The 16252-nt window shown below is 39.8% G+C and overlaps 1 protein-coding gene across 1 annotated transcript in view; it reads left to right on the top strand.

Annotated features, from left to right (window-relative positions):
• Positions 1–5515: 5515 nt before the first annotated feature.
• asic1c (acid-sensing (proton-gated) ion channel 1c) overlaps positions 5516–16252 on the top strand; it is a 165501-nt gene continuing 154764 nt past the window's right edge. Inside the window, exon 1 of the mRNA XM_064934580.1 lies at positions 5516–7010. Within this exon, the coding sequence (XP_064790652.1) occupies positions 6456–7010 (555 nt within the window). The 5' untranslated portion in view covers positions 5516–6455. The remainder of the gene's footprint in view (positions 7011–16252) is intronic.

Here is a 16252-nt window from a genome sequence, read left to right as displayed (position 1 = left end):
GTGGCGATGGTGTTCTCGGGGTGATGAGAGGTGTTGTGTTTGCACCAGACATAGTGTTCTCCTTGAATTCCCAAAAGCTCAATTTTAGTCTCATCTGACCCGAGTACCTTGTTCCATATGTTTGGGGAATCTCCCACATGCCTTTTGGTGAACACCAAACGTGTTTGCTTATTTTATTCTTTAAGCAATGGATTTTTTTTTTCTTTTTCTGGTCACTCTTCCATGAAGCCCAGCTCCGTGGAGTGCACGGCTTAACGTGGTCCTATAGACAGATACTCCAATCTCCACTGTGGAACTTTGGTCTCTTTGTTGCCTGTCCGATTAATGCCCTCCATGCATGGTTTGTGAGTTTTGGTGGGCCTCTTGGCAGGTTTGTTGTGGTGCCATATTCTTTCCAATTTTTAATAATGGATTTAATGGTGCTCTGTAGGATGTTCAACGTTTCAGCAATTTTTTTATAGCCCAACCCTGATCTGTATTTCTCCACAACTTTGTCCCTGACCTGTTTGAAGAGCTCATTGGTCTTTATGGTGCCGCTTGCTTGGTGGTGCCACTTGCTTAGTGGTATTGCAGACTCTAGGGCCTTTCATAAAAGGTGTATATATTGAGATCACGTGACAGATCATGTGACACTTAGATTGCACACAGGTGGACTTTATTTAACTAATTATGTGACTCTTGAAGGTAATCGGATGCACCAGATCTTATTTAGGGGCTTCATGGCAAAGGGGGTGAATTCATATATACGTACCACTTTTCCATTTTTTTTTTTTAAACAAGTATTTTTTTTCATTTCACTTCACCAATTTGGACTATTTGTGTATGTCCATTACATGAAATCCAAATAAAAATTAATTTAAATTACAGGTTGTAATGCAACAAAATAGGAAAAACGCCTAGGAGGATGAATACTTTTGCAAGGCACTGTAGAAATGACTGAATCGTCGGGATGTGTAATTGAAAATGTAAAAGAGGCAATGGCATTTTATTTAATTACATGAGGAGGAATGGAATAGTTATTGGACCATCAAATGTTCTGTTGCCTAAGATTTTGTTTCTTTCTCAAAAAAATCAATAGAAATTTGGAACCCAATCATTTCCTGGCCATGCTTGGCTGTTCTGGATGGCACAGATGGTGTTTCTTTGGGTAGGTTTGTGATTGAGAGGATGACTTTACAATTGCAGATACCAACAGAGCTGGCATTTGAAAAGAGCAAGAGGGATGTTTAGAAAATTCCTTGGCTGGAGAGCTTAGATTTGTACAATAGCAATCCTGAAGGACTGTCGTAGAACAATATGTAATACACCAGATGAGTACTTTAGAGATGTAGACCAGGATTCATTCATGTAGACAGGCATAAGGGGGTTGGTGTCACACTTTTGGCACAGCCCCAGCTAACACACCTGACTTCAATAATCAACCATGATTGTCAGTTTATAATGTGATTAGTTTAATCAGCTAGGAATGGGGGAAAAAGTGTGACACCACCTCGGTCCCGGAGGACTGGAGTTTCCCTTCCCTGTTGTATGTTATAAATGACAAGTTATGTTGTTTCAATGCAGTGGGCTAAATCTGGGACACACAGAGTGGTTCTTGGTTTTAAACCAAATATACACTACCGTTCAAAAGTTTGGGGTCACTTAGAAATGTCCTTTAAAAAAATAGTACCCACAAAACACCAGTCTCACGTCAACAGTGAAGAGGCAATTCTGGGATGCTGGCCTTCTAGGCAGAGTTCCTCTGTTCAGTGTCTGTGTTCTTTTGCCCATCTTAATCTTTTATTTTTATTGGCCAGTCTGAGATATGGCTTTTTCTTTACAACTCTGCCTAGAAGGCCAGCATCCCGGAGTTGCCTCTTCACTGTTGACGTTGAGAGTACAAAGTGTTTTGTGAGTACCTTTTAATGAAGCAGCCAGTTGAAGATTTGTGAGGCGTCTGTTTCTCAAACGAGACACTCTAATGTACCTGCCCTCTTGCTCAGTTGTGCACCGGGCCCTCCCACTCCTCTTTATATTCTGGTTAGAGCCAGTTTGCAATGTTCTGTGAAAGGAGTAGTACACAGCGTTGTTCCAGATCTTCAGTTTCTTGGCAATTTCTCGCATGGAATAGCCTTCATTTCTCAGAACAAGAATAGAATGACGAGTTTCAGAAGAAAGGTCTTTGTTTCTGGCTATTTTGAACCCACAAATGCTGATGCTCCAGATACTCAACCATTCTAAAGAAGGCCAGTTGTATTGCTTTAATCAGAACAACAGTTTTCAGCTGTGCTAACATAATTGCAAAAGGGTTTTCTAATGATCAATTAGCCTTTTAAAAGTATAAACTTGGATTATCTAACACAACGTGACATTGGAACATAGGAGTGATGGTTGCTGATAATGGGCATCTGTACTCCTATGTAGATATTCCATTAAAAATCAGCCATTTCCAGCTACAATAGTCATTTACAACATTAACAATGTCTACACTGTATTTCTGATGAATTTGATGTTATTTTAATGGCCAATTTTCTTTGCTTTTCTTTCATAAACAAGGACATTTCTAAGTTACCCAGATCTTTTGAACGGCAGTGTGTGTATATACATATACTGTATATATAAAAAAGGAAAATCTATTTCACTCGGCAAGTCAGTTCAGATCAAATTCTTATTTACAATGACGGCCTTCAACTCTATACACCTCGCACACGATAAAAAAGAAGACACCCTTACCATATCAGATATAAAGTTGAAATGTATTCAATTTTGAGTTTGCATCCCAATATGTATAAATCACAGAAGACTGAAAAATAACAAAACTGTTTGACATTGAAACACCAGATTTTTATTTTATTAAAAGAAAAAATATTGAGTAACTACGAAATTATGAAAAATATGAATAACATTTCACCCATGAGGCCACTAGAGTGCGATTTGGTCATTTGACTGCAGGAAACGTTTCCTCCTATTGATTACACCATAGAACAAAGACATCACCTGCTGCATCCTGACTTGAGGTACTCATGTGTGATTCAAATTTTTAGCACATATCTTATATTGAATATGTCACAAGCTACAATTTATTCCTGTTGTTGGACTATCCAGTTAACTAGCCAACAAACCTTCACCACTGGATCAGTATAAAGTCAAATAAATCCTGTTTTAATTTATCCCACTAGGCCCTGCAGCTATGCAGAGTACTGGACATAAATTATAAGCTGTATCATTTTAGCTGCTTCCCTTCCAGTTTCCAGGAATACTGAATTGACCAAGTCAATATGAGGATGACTCTGTGCATTTCCAAGCATTTCTCTGAACTAGTAGAAAATATGAAGACATTTATGTAATGCATCGTGCATCACAGTATAAAGCCTATCTTTGGTGCATTGTGCAGTATGAAGACATGTTTTTGGTGCATTGCATGTAGGAGCAGAATTTTGTTACATTTAAGTTGAGCTGTATAGCAGTCAGAGAGACATAACTGTGTCTGTATTTGCTGTAGTTAGTGACAGGCACACACATTCAAAAAGACCCACATAAAGAGAACCATTTATATATCGCTTAGGAGTGAGTGCTTCAAATGTTTCTCTTCCTATTAATATTCACTGCATTATGCCTCGCAAATCACCAGCCACTTGAAAGCCAATTACTAAGCGAAAAGTCCACAGTTTTCCCCTCTACAATCTGTAACAAGCATGAATGCAAAAACTTTAACCAGTTTGATTTTGTATAATCTGTTTGTCTACATATAATGTACTACAGTAGTACAAGTAAAATGCAAATAAGTGCATAGGCTGTACGTTTGTCAGTTATTTACATTTCTTGAATATGTTTGTGGAGTTTAAATTATTTAGATGAAAATCTATGCAAATATGGTGAACCAATTGCAGTTGACAACTGAGTCACTTTATTGATTAGGCCCCTATGTCAAACTTAGGCACCTATTGTATGGACATGTTTATGTGGTACAAATGGGATGACATGATGGATTGTCATAATGATCATAGATCGCTTATTTAAAGCTTTTCACTAGGCCTCAAAGCCCTTTACATCAAAAGTGGGAGTAAAGGGGTGACTTCATGCAACTCCAAGGAATAGCCTCCACCTAAGTGATGGGTGACAGCTATTTTGTGTCAGAACACAACACTAACAGAACATTGGCTATCACTGTGGGGAGAATTTTTGGTGTCTAAAAGTACATGAATGACTAACGAAGATGTATTTAGAATTTTCTTCATACTTTATACCTTTACACCCGTAGCAGGGTGATGGTTGTTTTTTCCTCATCTGTTTTCAACCTCAAAACATTAGAGATTTTATTGCCAAAGAAAATGTCTTAATTTGTAAGAAAAAACAAAAGCAGAAAACACAGAGAAATGTAGAAAGTGGACATAAAACCCAAATTGTCTTATCACTCCAGGCATCATGTTGTGTCTTCCTCAGAGTGTTTTTCAAATTGCTATTTCTATTATGCCAATATCCATTTGACAAGTTGATGCATGACCGGGTATTTTTTGCATTATCTCAATAGCACGACTGATGAAGTTAGTATCGCGGATGGGTAATGGTTGGTTGCTATGCTGTGAGTGTGAGCTCCTGGTTACCAGGACATATATATTGATTTAATTCTCCAGGGTTGTGGTCAAAATCCTTGGTAATTTGTCTATTGTTATGATAATAAGGCTTCTCAGGGTGAGCCAATGAGTGATCATCTTGTTTGCTCTTAAGAATAATGAACGGGGTTTCTCTTTAGGATGAGATGAACTTTTAACCCCAATAAAAGCCCAAGCCAATTATTATTGGTCAAGCCTTGAAACCCTGGCCCATAATTGGAGCAATAATTATCATGGAAAGACCCTCCAAGGGTCGGTTGTTCCCCTGGACCAAGGCGGCAACAATGAGCTCTGGGGATGTAGGGCCGGTTAATACTTACCGAAGTCTAACAGAAATGAAGTGGCAGCCAATGTGTTCACTTCACTATCCTATTAGAAGAGACCAAATACTCCTGAGAAAAATACTCTTTTCAATATGAGAAGATTGATGGATTCAGTTCTGCAATGTTTGGATCATTTATTTGACAGATGTCTGTTAACATCAAATGGAGACACATGCTCTCAGCTATGTGAAGACGTAGGCTCTTGCAACCACATCCCCTGTTACAGATAAATCATACTCTTTGTGGCTATGAATTTTTACATCCATATCTACATGCAACCTGTGGCATTCCCATACACAGTAAGGAGCTATCACTGAATTGCAGATGACAGACGCTGACTGTTAGAGCATATTAGAAAACCATAACAATAGTGAAGTTACCGGCAGCACAGAATGAGAGACTCCCCCTGTGAGCACAGACACACAGGCAAAGCAGCCATTCGGCAGTAGGATGGATCCTGACTACTAAAGAGGTAGAGAAAGAGAGGGGGGGCTAGAAAGAGTGGTGGTGGGAGGGAGCAAGAGCAGCAAGCGAGCAAGCGAGGGAGCGAAAGAGAGGGAAGAATAGAAATCTGTATGTTGAGATCAGGGAAAACGCTAATGGCGATGAACAGGCTTTAGTGGCTCGGATGGCGAAGGTGGCCGTAAAGCATCAAGATGTGCATGGGCTTCCTTGCTAATTGTGGATGAGAGCGAAGCAAGGAAGTACATACCGTGGAGGCTACCTACCAACACTGGGCTTGTCTGTCAACCACACAGGAGAGGTGGGTTAGTGGGAGGTCTATGACCCCCCTCATCATTTTCATCTGGAGAAAAGAGAGAATAGAGTGGCAGATAGAGAAAATAAAGTAATTTAAGGTGGCAGCGAAGGATAGTGAGCCATCTGTCCCTTTATTCCTTCCTCCATTCCAAAATCCATTGCATCCCTTTATCACCGAAATGTAGTGGCGTTCATGCCGATAGGAGGAGGAAGGGTCCCATTGACTGTTGAGGCTGAACCCCTCTCTTCAGCCCTCCGCAGCCCTTTCATTACCAGTCCCCATCTCTCCCTCTCCTCTCCCTCACTTCCGACCGTTATTTTCTCCTGTTTGTTCTTTTCATTATCCTTTTCACACTGCCAAGGGTACAGAAGGCATTCCCTTTTTGGTAGAAGTGGGTGTTTCTGGAGCTGTCATTGTGTTTGGTTCTGCTACAAAAGACAGCAGAGCGGGAGAGAGAGACAGAGTGAGAGCTAGAGAGAAAGAGAATAGAAGAGGAGCTTCAAAGAAAAGGGGAGACCTGGGACTACATGGAATAACTAAGACCCTCTGGAAGGTGAATTGTTATAAAAGAGAAATTGTAAAAGCGTCTGAAAACAATTTTAAGATAGCGGTTAGAATTTGCCACTTGCAGATTATCGTTGGAATAAAAGGCTCAGGTTGCCGCGCCAAAACATTGGCGACTGGTTGGTTTATGCTACATTCTGTTGCTAAGCAAGTCTCTCGAACCTGAAGTTCTTGTTGAGGAAATACTAGCGTCTTGAGGATCACTCACCTGCAACCATGAAGGGGGACTCAGAGGAAAGCATCGAGAGCATTCGGCCCTCCAACCTGCAAGCATTCGCCAACATGTCCACTCTACATGGCATGAGCCACATATTTGCCTACGGGCACATGACGTTTCGCCGCTTCCTCTGGACACTCTCGTTCCTGGGCTCGCTGGCCTTGCTGATGCTGGTATGCATGGACCGCGTGTCCTACTACTTTGAGTATCCTCATGTCACTAAACTGGATGAGGTGGCGGCGCCTAACCTCACCTTCCCTGCTGTGACCTTCTGCAACCTCAATGAGTTCCGCTTCTCCCAGATCACCAGGAACGACCTGTATCATGTGGGGGAGCTCTTGGCCCTCCTGAACTCCAACTATCAAATAGCCAACACTCACCTGGCCGAGCCCGAGGTGCTGGACGCCCTCAAGGATAAGGCCAACTTCCTCAACTTCAAGCCCAAGCAGTTCAACATGACAGACTTCTACAACCGCACGGGCCACGATATCAGTGACATGCTGCTGCATTGCACATTCCGGGGATCGGAGTGTTACCCATGGAACTTCACTACCGTAAGTCTCTTCAAATCATTTATGGTTATGTGGTTTGGGGTTTTCCTCTGGGTTTGTGTTAGGTGTTATTTTCCAGACTTAACAAAGTTTGGATTTCAACCGTTTTAGTTAAGTAGTTTCTATATTAATTGAGGCTTGAGAGGAACACCTAATATCTTGATTCAGAGAACTTGGAACTAATTCACTGTCCCCATTGTCCCCATAGAAGCAGAAGTGGACATGTTGGTTTTTGTGTAGTCCGAATGCTCCCTCAAGATTCACATAAGGCTTCTGTTGAGCGTAGAAATTGATTGTCACACTAACTTTGGATTAAAACCAAAAGCTTTCATGCTTGTGTTGTCACAGACAAGGTACAGTTACTCACCTGAGACCTGCTATGGCGTTGCTGTGCTGAAAGTTGTACATGTTTAAAGGTGATCCATAGCCTAAAGGGAAATCCAGAATTGGTCATGACGGTCACATTAATAATATTGTACACTGCCAATGTAGCCTAGCCATTGAACACTGTCAATGGCTAGCTGTAATTATATTTTTTCTAGATGGTAGTCTACTGTAAGAAAAGCATTAGCTGTGGTTCAGGCTACTCTAGTGGTCATGGCTAAAGATGAGGTGAGCGATGAGAAACTGATGATGCACATTAGAGACACGTCCTTAATTTCTCTAAGCTTTTGTTTTTGTGAAGAGAAGTAATGATACATGATTAAATCCATACATTTTAGTAGCATGGAACACTGAAATCTCAGGCGGTGATATACAGTAGACGTTGGGATACTCTGCCCATGAGGTGCCATTTGCAGGTCAAATTATGATCTAATCTAGACATTCATGAAAAAAGCACAGTATTGTTCATACATTGTGAAGGGCATGTTGTTATTGGGTATATTATCTGGTTTTGGTATAGAGTAAATCATACAGTAATAAAGTCACTTTACACCTACCTACATGTACAGTACAGTTCAAAAGTTTGGGGTCACTTAGACATTTCCTTGTTTTTGAAAAAAAATTTGTGTCTATTAAAATAACATAAAATTGATCAGAAATACAGTGTAGACATTGTTAATGTTGTAAATTACTATTGTAGCTGGAAATGGCAGATTCTTTATGGAATATCTACATAGGCATACAGAGACCCATTATCAGCAACCATGTGTTCCAATGACACGTTGTGTTAGCTAATTCAAGTTTATAATTTTAAAAGGCTAATTGATCATTAGAAAACCCTTTTGCAATTATGTTTGCTTAGCTGAAAACTGTTGTTCTGATTAAAGAAGCAATAAAACTGGCCTTCTTTAGAGTGGTTGAGTATCTGGAGCATCAGCATTTGTGGGTTCGATTACAGGCTCCAAATGGCCAGAAACAAAACCCTTTCTTCTGAAACGTGTCTATTCTTGTTCTGAGAAATGAAGGCTATTCCATGGGAGAAATTACCAAGAAACTGAAGATCTGGTACAACTCTGTGTACTACTCCCTTCACAGTACAGCGCAAACTGGCTCTAACCAGAATAGAAAGAGGAGTGGGAGGGCCAAGTGCACAACTGAGCAAGTAACTAGTACATTAGAGTGTCTAGTTTGAGAAACAGATGCCTCACAAGTCCTCAACTGGCTGCTTCATTAAATAGTACCCGCAAAACACCAGTCTCAACGTCAACAGTGAAGAGGCAACTCTGGGATGCTGGCCTTCTAGGCAGAGTTGCAAAGAAAACGCCATATCTCAGACTGGAAAGAAAGAAAGAACAGACACTGGACAGAGGAACTGGTTGAGAGAATGTCAAGAGTGTGCAAAGCTGTCATCAAGGCAAAGGGTGGCTACTTTGAAGAATCTCAAATATAAAATATAATTTGATTTGTTGAACACTTCTTTGGTTACTACGTGATTCCATGTGTTATTTCATAGTTTTGATGTCTTCACTCTATTCTATGATGTAGAACATAGTAACAATTAAGAAAAACCCTTTAATGAGTAGGTGTGTCCAAACTTTTGACTGGTGCTGTATATAATAAAACAATTAATTTATCATCCTCTCTCATGTCCCTCTTCAGCAGACATGCTGTACAGTGAGCAATTTTTTGAAACATCAAATCACAATAAATGTGTACTTAAAAAACGGTGTAAATCTAGTACTCATAACGATGTAGATAGGGGATTACATACTTCATGTGCCCTTGGCAGCAACTTCCAATAGCATTACCATTGGGTATAGTGTAGTTGTGTAACCTTTCCTATATTAATTGCTGTTTTATTATGTGTTTTTTGATAACTGACTTTATGATTCATGGAATATTTGTTTGAGAAATTCTGATGTACATTTACATTGTGACGGAGAAAATGTATTTATGAGAATAATTATTTGTGATTTGACATTTTGGAAAATGTTTTTACATTTAAAATGCCTTATCAACACACTGGGCCAACTTTACATAAGGCTGTCAGATATAGCAAAATAACAGAGAGGCCTTGGCCCTCGTGCTTTCTCACACCGCTGAGGTGTGCGATAATTCCCTGGCAAGGCACAGTCTGTCGTGTGTTAATGCATACTTATATTCATATTCCATTTAGTTATGCCGCCGACCAATAACAATAGCCACGTTTTTATGCGAGTAAATCACGACAGCTGTGATTGCAACAGGAAGTTTCAGTACAATTTTGAATGCCAACAGATAATTTGTTTGTATGACATGATGGGATATTTTTGTGTCGGTAATATAGTAATGCTATATGGCGGTGGAAATACCTTTATGCGCAAATATTGATATAAAAATCATCATATCGAGGTAAACTTGGAGTCATGCATGATATGGTATATGGTCCTCCCACTACAACTCGGGAAACCATGCAGTTTATTAGGCTACAGATGAAATTCAGTAATTTATGATGAACTTCACAGTGTGGTGAAAGTGCACAGTGATCTTGATGCTCCTTTCCAATAAATATAGAGGGTCTGATTCTGGTGACATGATGATGGATAGTGACTGCCGTTTGACAAATACAAATATTCTCGCTCTTATCCGTATTAATCTCATTATGTAGACGAGCTTACCGCACTGTATCTGTGAGCACGTGCCAAAACCAGAGTAGGCACATTTGCTATTTAACGCAACAGTTTTTGTGATGTTTACATGAAAACTTAAGCTAAATGTACATTTGTGTGTGTACTACGCCAGTGTTTCCCAACCCGGGTCCTCCAGTACCCCCAACAGTACACATTTTTATTTTAGCCGTGGACCAGCACACCTGATTCAACTCGTCAAACTAATCATCAAGCCCTCAATGAGTTGAATGAGGTGTGTTTGTCAAGGGCTACAACAAAACTATGTACTGTTGGGGGAACTCGAGGACCAGAGTTGGGAAACACTGCACGACATCATCAAATCAAATCAAATCAAATGTATTTATAAAGCCCTTCTTACATCAGCTGATGTCACAAAGTGCTGTACAGAAACCCAGTCTAAAACCCCAAACAGCAAGCAATGCAGGTGTAGAGGTTTTCATGCACAGATTGTTATCTGCAACAAGTCAGTTTGGTGGAAAAACACCAACGGTGGGAAAAATGTACATGGAAATCTGTTGCCAATTGGATGGAAACCAACTACTGATTAGTTTTTTGTTAAATGATGGACCAAGTTCTTCTATTGATCTCACAGTTCTCTAAGGAATTTATTTTGATCCTGTGTGAATGAGAGAAAAAAAATCTCCCTCCAAATCAGTAAGCTCATTAGGTAGTGTCCTAAATGTTATACTTTGGTCAAATAAAACTGACATCTCACCAGATGAGACTTTTAGTATCCTGGTTAAATGTCACCTACGCCTATGATGTTACCATTGTGGTCAGGAAATGGAGACAGTGTGTGATGATGCTGTGTGTGTGATTGAAAAGGAAATGAAATGGAAACAGCTCAGCTTACAATTTGGAGCCTAAGATGGTTTCATATAATTTTATATAAAGACTGCATGTGTGCATTACCAGGATTTAGGCTAGGCTAATCATAGTGCTTCAGAAATGTAATATATTTCCTTTGCCTAATAATTTCTGTTTCATGTGAGTGCTGTGAGTGCTGCCCCACCCCTGTGCACCTGAGGGATAATGAAGTGATGAGTTGAAATAGAAACCCTCTATTAGTCCAGATGATATAACAGACCTGTAGACCCAGTACCTGTAGCTACAGTTGACTGAGTCATAGGTTCAGCTATAAACTGACATCTACATTGTTAGTACTTCAAGATAATGTGAATATGGTGGCGATATGAGGTATTGGTTCAGGGAAATTCTAATTTTCTCACCCAATAGTTTTGATCTACAGTACACTGGTAGGCTACAATAATCTTTGAAAAATTTGAATTTTGGCTGGTTTGAATTTGACATTGTGCCTACTCATCATCTTAAAAACCTCAGCTCTCATATTAATGGCTAAATGAATATTCTTCCAAATAAAGAACTAAGCAGGTATTATTTTCACTGGGAAAATTCTTTGGACACACTGATATCAGTATCACAATCAATCTGACACAATACAGTACAGTATTCTAACTAGAAAAGTGTCTGATTAAGCCAATGCTTTACTAAAGCGTTATATATTATATTTTATGTACAGTATTTCTGGCAGTACTGTAGCAGCAAGCAGAAATGTCTTTCTTCCTCCTTATTCCTTTTCAAACCCTTAATGTGACTCTGCAGAAAGTACTGTAGGCTCCATTCTGAGAGGGCTCATTAGTTCTCTCACATCATGTATGTCATTCCCCTGTGCCCTCTCAGGTGGAACTAGAAACGCCTCCAAGCTAGTCGCAACCTTAAATTTGATCAGGTGAAATAGTTTTATTTGCATTTATTTTATGAGAATGATTCAATGATTCAACTGATTTTCCCCAGGCATGGCCCTCTTTATTGGATTGCTTTGCAACATTCTTCTGACGAACATGGCATCATATGCACCTGAAATAGCCATATAGCGCTTAGGAATGGGGAAGATGGGCTACATCCGGAGGGGGGTGGAGACAAGCACAAAGACAGGTGAAACAGTTCAGGGTGTGACAAAAAGTCCATTTGGGTTTTGACTCTCAGTAGAGACGGAGTAGACTTACTGTATCTTAAGGATTACTTTACCACCAAACCAGTGGCTAGCTTATCAGAAGAAGAAGAAGAATAAGCAGGTACACCAATGTGCAGGGTTCTGTTTCTATCCCAGACTTTCATATTCACAGCAATAGAATCATGTAACCTCGCTTTTACAGGTTTTGAGAAGAGTAATATTTGGCCATTGACAAGTGAGTTTGTGTGAAGCAACTGCATGTGGTCATTCAGAAGACATTTTGTATCTTAAGAGTGTTAACGCTGTGCTCTCTGTAGACCTTGAAATAGGAACTTGGCACATGGCTTGGCATATCCAGTGTGGGCTTATATGATTAGACTGTGACTGTGATTTGGTATTCTGGTGAACTCTCTTGTCTAAGCAATGGGACATTTAAACTGAAATCCCATGTTGCTTGTGAAGTAGTCACAACTGTCATTTCAATTGCATGTTCCTTTTTTGTATGAAATGGAAATATCTTAATTTCCATGTTTGTTGCCAAGCAACAGTCTTTGGCTTTGGAACAGCAAATCTTTCATCAGTAATTTACATTGTAATGCTTGATTGAAAACACTTTCCAGGTCAAAGACCTGGTTAAGTTAGTGCCCACTAGAGCCCATCTTTGTGAATGCACATTCCATTGGCGCCGGTGGTTGAATACACATGTGGTCTTACACATTCATTGTCATACACCATATCTGATAATTAAAGGATTGTGTTGAAGCAGTAAACATCTGTCAAACCACCAATTTCAAACACACACCAACAATCAGGTATTGCTGTGTTTTTATGGAGTGAATGAAGCATCGCCACAATATACTACATCATGCACCGCCATGCAGAAATGTTTTTGTCACTGTTGGGCTGGATGCCAGAAGGACTACATACTACTGATCCAGAAGTGAGCTCAGTGCTACACTACATCTATCCCATTAACCCTCTTTGGGGGTAACCACTCTGTTGATAACCTGCTATATGGCACACACTGATTATGCTCAGAACTGTGCATAACACATGGGAATCAGTCAATATTAATTATGACATGATTGAATTAGATACCACCCTTACGTCATTTGATGCATTTCTTATCATTGTGATAATGGGAATTTGTTTTTGTAAAAAAAAGCAGTAGGCTTATAGACCAATATTTAGAGAAATGCCACAGGAAACATTAAATTATTCAAATTCCACTAGAAAGGTCTGGTGAGAGAGATTTACAATGCAAAGGATTGTGGGAGGGATGAGCTTTGACCTTGAGTAAACGAGGAAGGAATTCCATTAAGTCTGGAGTGTGACACAATGGAGCTTGGAAAGCATTAAAATTCACCTTAAAGTAAAAAAATAAATAGAAAAAGATCACAATTTACATTTTCAATGTCAATCAAATTTTTTATTTGTAACCCCCTCCACCCATCATACAAACCTGCTGTATATTCGAAACAACACAGAAAATATACACATAGAGTTTCCCAGACATCAGTCTTACGGTACTAGTTCCTTCATCTATCCCCATATGGTTTAGCTAATAAAAGAAGGGAAATCAAAGCTGTGCTGCTCTGCAGTGCTCGTCTGGAGAAGAGAGCCTCATCAGTTCACAGGTGAAGGCTGCTGTTCACGCACCGATTTGGTTTCGGCTTTGGCTTTTTGTGACGTTCCTCATTTCGCTACAATGTTATTTCTGAGTTTAATTTAAGTGTGTCCAAGAGCTGTTGTTGAATAGGTTTCAGCTAAAGACTACATTATGGGGCCTATCTTCCAGGTTCACTTGGAAATGCTCAGCAATGTATGAGTGCTTATAGTGTGGTCTATTCCTGCAATTGTGGTCTTTGGATTTGAACACACGCCACAACATACTGCAGGAGCACTGTCAATACCACTGACTCAGTGGTAGTGGTAAAGCCAGGGCATTTCTTGGTCTGGGGGCTACAGTACTTCAGGACTCAAGAAGGCAGTAGCGCTGCTAACATTGCCATCCGCTACATTTTCATAGGACAAAATCCAATTGGCTGTGGATGTGACATTTCTCTGAAGAGGTCTCTCAATACAAAATCAAAATTAGTTTGATTTGGATCATAATTGTCATGTCCACATTGTGGCAGTGGTTTAATAGCACTGAGCCCATTGAGAGATCGAACAAATAAGAGCCAGTCCTAATTCGCACATCTATCAAGTACTTAAGAATGCTTTGCAATTGAAATATTTATTGCATAAAGCTTTCCACTTGCAAACCCCTTCATAATATTTCCTTGTAATCCTGAAATGCCTGCTAAGACATTTTCTTTTCAAGTTCAGTGGGAGAGCTACTCAGTAGGATTTAATTTTAATAGAATTTTATTGCAAGGCTTAACAATTTTTTACTCAGTTGAAAAAGTGGCCTATTCCATAATACTTATTTAGAAGTTCAGACCAAACTTTTTTTACATGCTTTGAGAATGTTTTGGCTACAATTTGATTTAAAATTCAACTAAATATTTATGCAATGCTCTCTCAAAGTTGGAGAGAAATGTTGTTTTGCCATATCCTGGAAACCTCTGTACATATGTTTTGCTTGAATATGCCCTATGACTGTTACCTTTATTAGATTATAGGCCTATGCTAACTATTTCAAGGACAATTGTCCAACTGTGGTTTAAAGAGTATGGTGAAATGATCATGTTTTCCTGCCAAAGATAGGGCTGTTATCGATATGTATCTATTGGTTAGCCACCTTCAAGAGTCTATGCCCAGCAGAGCATGTAAATTGTTTCTCACTCTTTGATGGAATTGTCAGCTATAGTGAGCGAGAAGTTGATTATCATAATCTGATAGCACTGAGGTAATACTAGAGTCTTTATTCTTGACAGGTGTAGCGGAGACAAGTCCCTCTAGGGTACGCCTTACCCTGGCATTTTCTCACACATAGATCTGACTGCGAACAAACAGAATCAGTATTCATCACTGCATTTTGCTGAAGCTCAGTGTTCTTCTTTAAGACTTGAAATCGCCTTTCATCTTGAGTGTTCTCCATGACAGCAGGTGTCGAGGGGGTGTGAGACGTATCTGTGATAGGTCGCTAGCTGGTATTACTGGGGCTGATTGACATAATGCTATGCCTAATGGGTTTAGATATTACCACAGCACCCACTGAGCATGTAAATCTACGAGCTCCTAACAAGCACTCTTTCGCACCCTATTCCCTATATAGTTACAATACTTACCTGGTCAAATGTAGTGTGAATAGGGTTCCATTTTGGAGGCAACCATAATATCTTATACCAGTGTTTCTCCTTCTTGGTCCCAAGGACACAAAGGGGTGCACATTTGAGTTTTTTCCCTAGCACTCACATACCAGATTCTATTAATCAAAGGCTTGTTGGTGAGATTATTAGTTGAATCCAGTGTGTTAGTGCTAGTCTAGGGCAAAATCAAAAATGTGCACCCCATTGGATGCCCAGGACCTGGATAAGAAACAATGTTCTATAGGATAGGGCTGCACGATTAATCAAATGTTATCCATTTTGCAAGAGGCTGCGATATTTTAAAATGTCACTTTTGTTTTACTTTTGATTTATTGCTCAAGTTCTCTCTGTTGCTCCTCTTTGGCCGCTTCCCAATCCCACACACACCAAGCCCCACTTCCTGTCACTCAAGCAGACCAATTCCGCATGCTCGAGATTCACTCACAATGACCAAACAGCATGCAGTCAACAGATTTTTCCAAACAAGAATGACGCAGCTTTCCACTTTGCTTATGAATATAAATCGACATGCTTTTCATATTATACTATTTGTCTGTGTAACTTGCTTTCTGCAAAACACTAGTTTGTTGGTCTTAGAAAGCTGCAAGACCGATCTCTTAAGAAACTCTGCAGTATTGTGTTTGTTTCTGTACTATTTTTTACATTATTAGCTCAGGAATTGTTTTGTGTCATTACATACAGCCGGGAAGAACTATTGGATATTAGAGCGACGGTAACTCACCAGAACGTCCAACATTACAACCAGGTTTATGACTTCCCTGGATTAGAACCTTTGTTCAATCTCCCCAGAGCAATTGAACTTATTCCAGAGACTGACCCAAAACAATGTCGGCGGAGGAGAGGTACTCGGAGCGGTCTTCTGGTCCGACTTAGGAAGCCTGCACACCACCCACCGCTCCTGAGTATTTTACCTGCTAATGTCCAATCTCTGGATAAGAA

Source organism: Oncorhynchus masou, chromosome 3, assembly GCF_036934945.1.
Source record: "Oncorhynchus masou masou isolate Uvic2021 chromosome 3, UVic_Omas_1.1, whole genome shotgun sequence".
In the NCBI taxonomy this organism is placed as follows: domain Eukaryota; kingdom Metazoa; phylum Chordata; class Actinopteri; order Salmoniformes; family Salmonidae; genus Oncorhynchus; species Oncorhynchus masou.
This window is presented reverse-complemented; position numbering and strand designations above follow the sequence as displayed.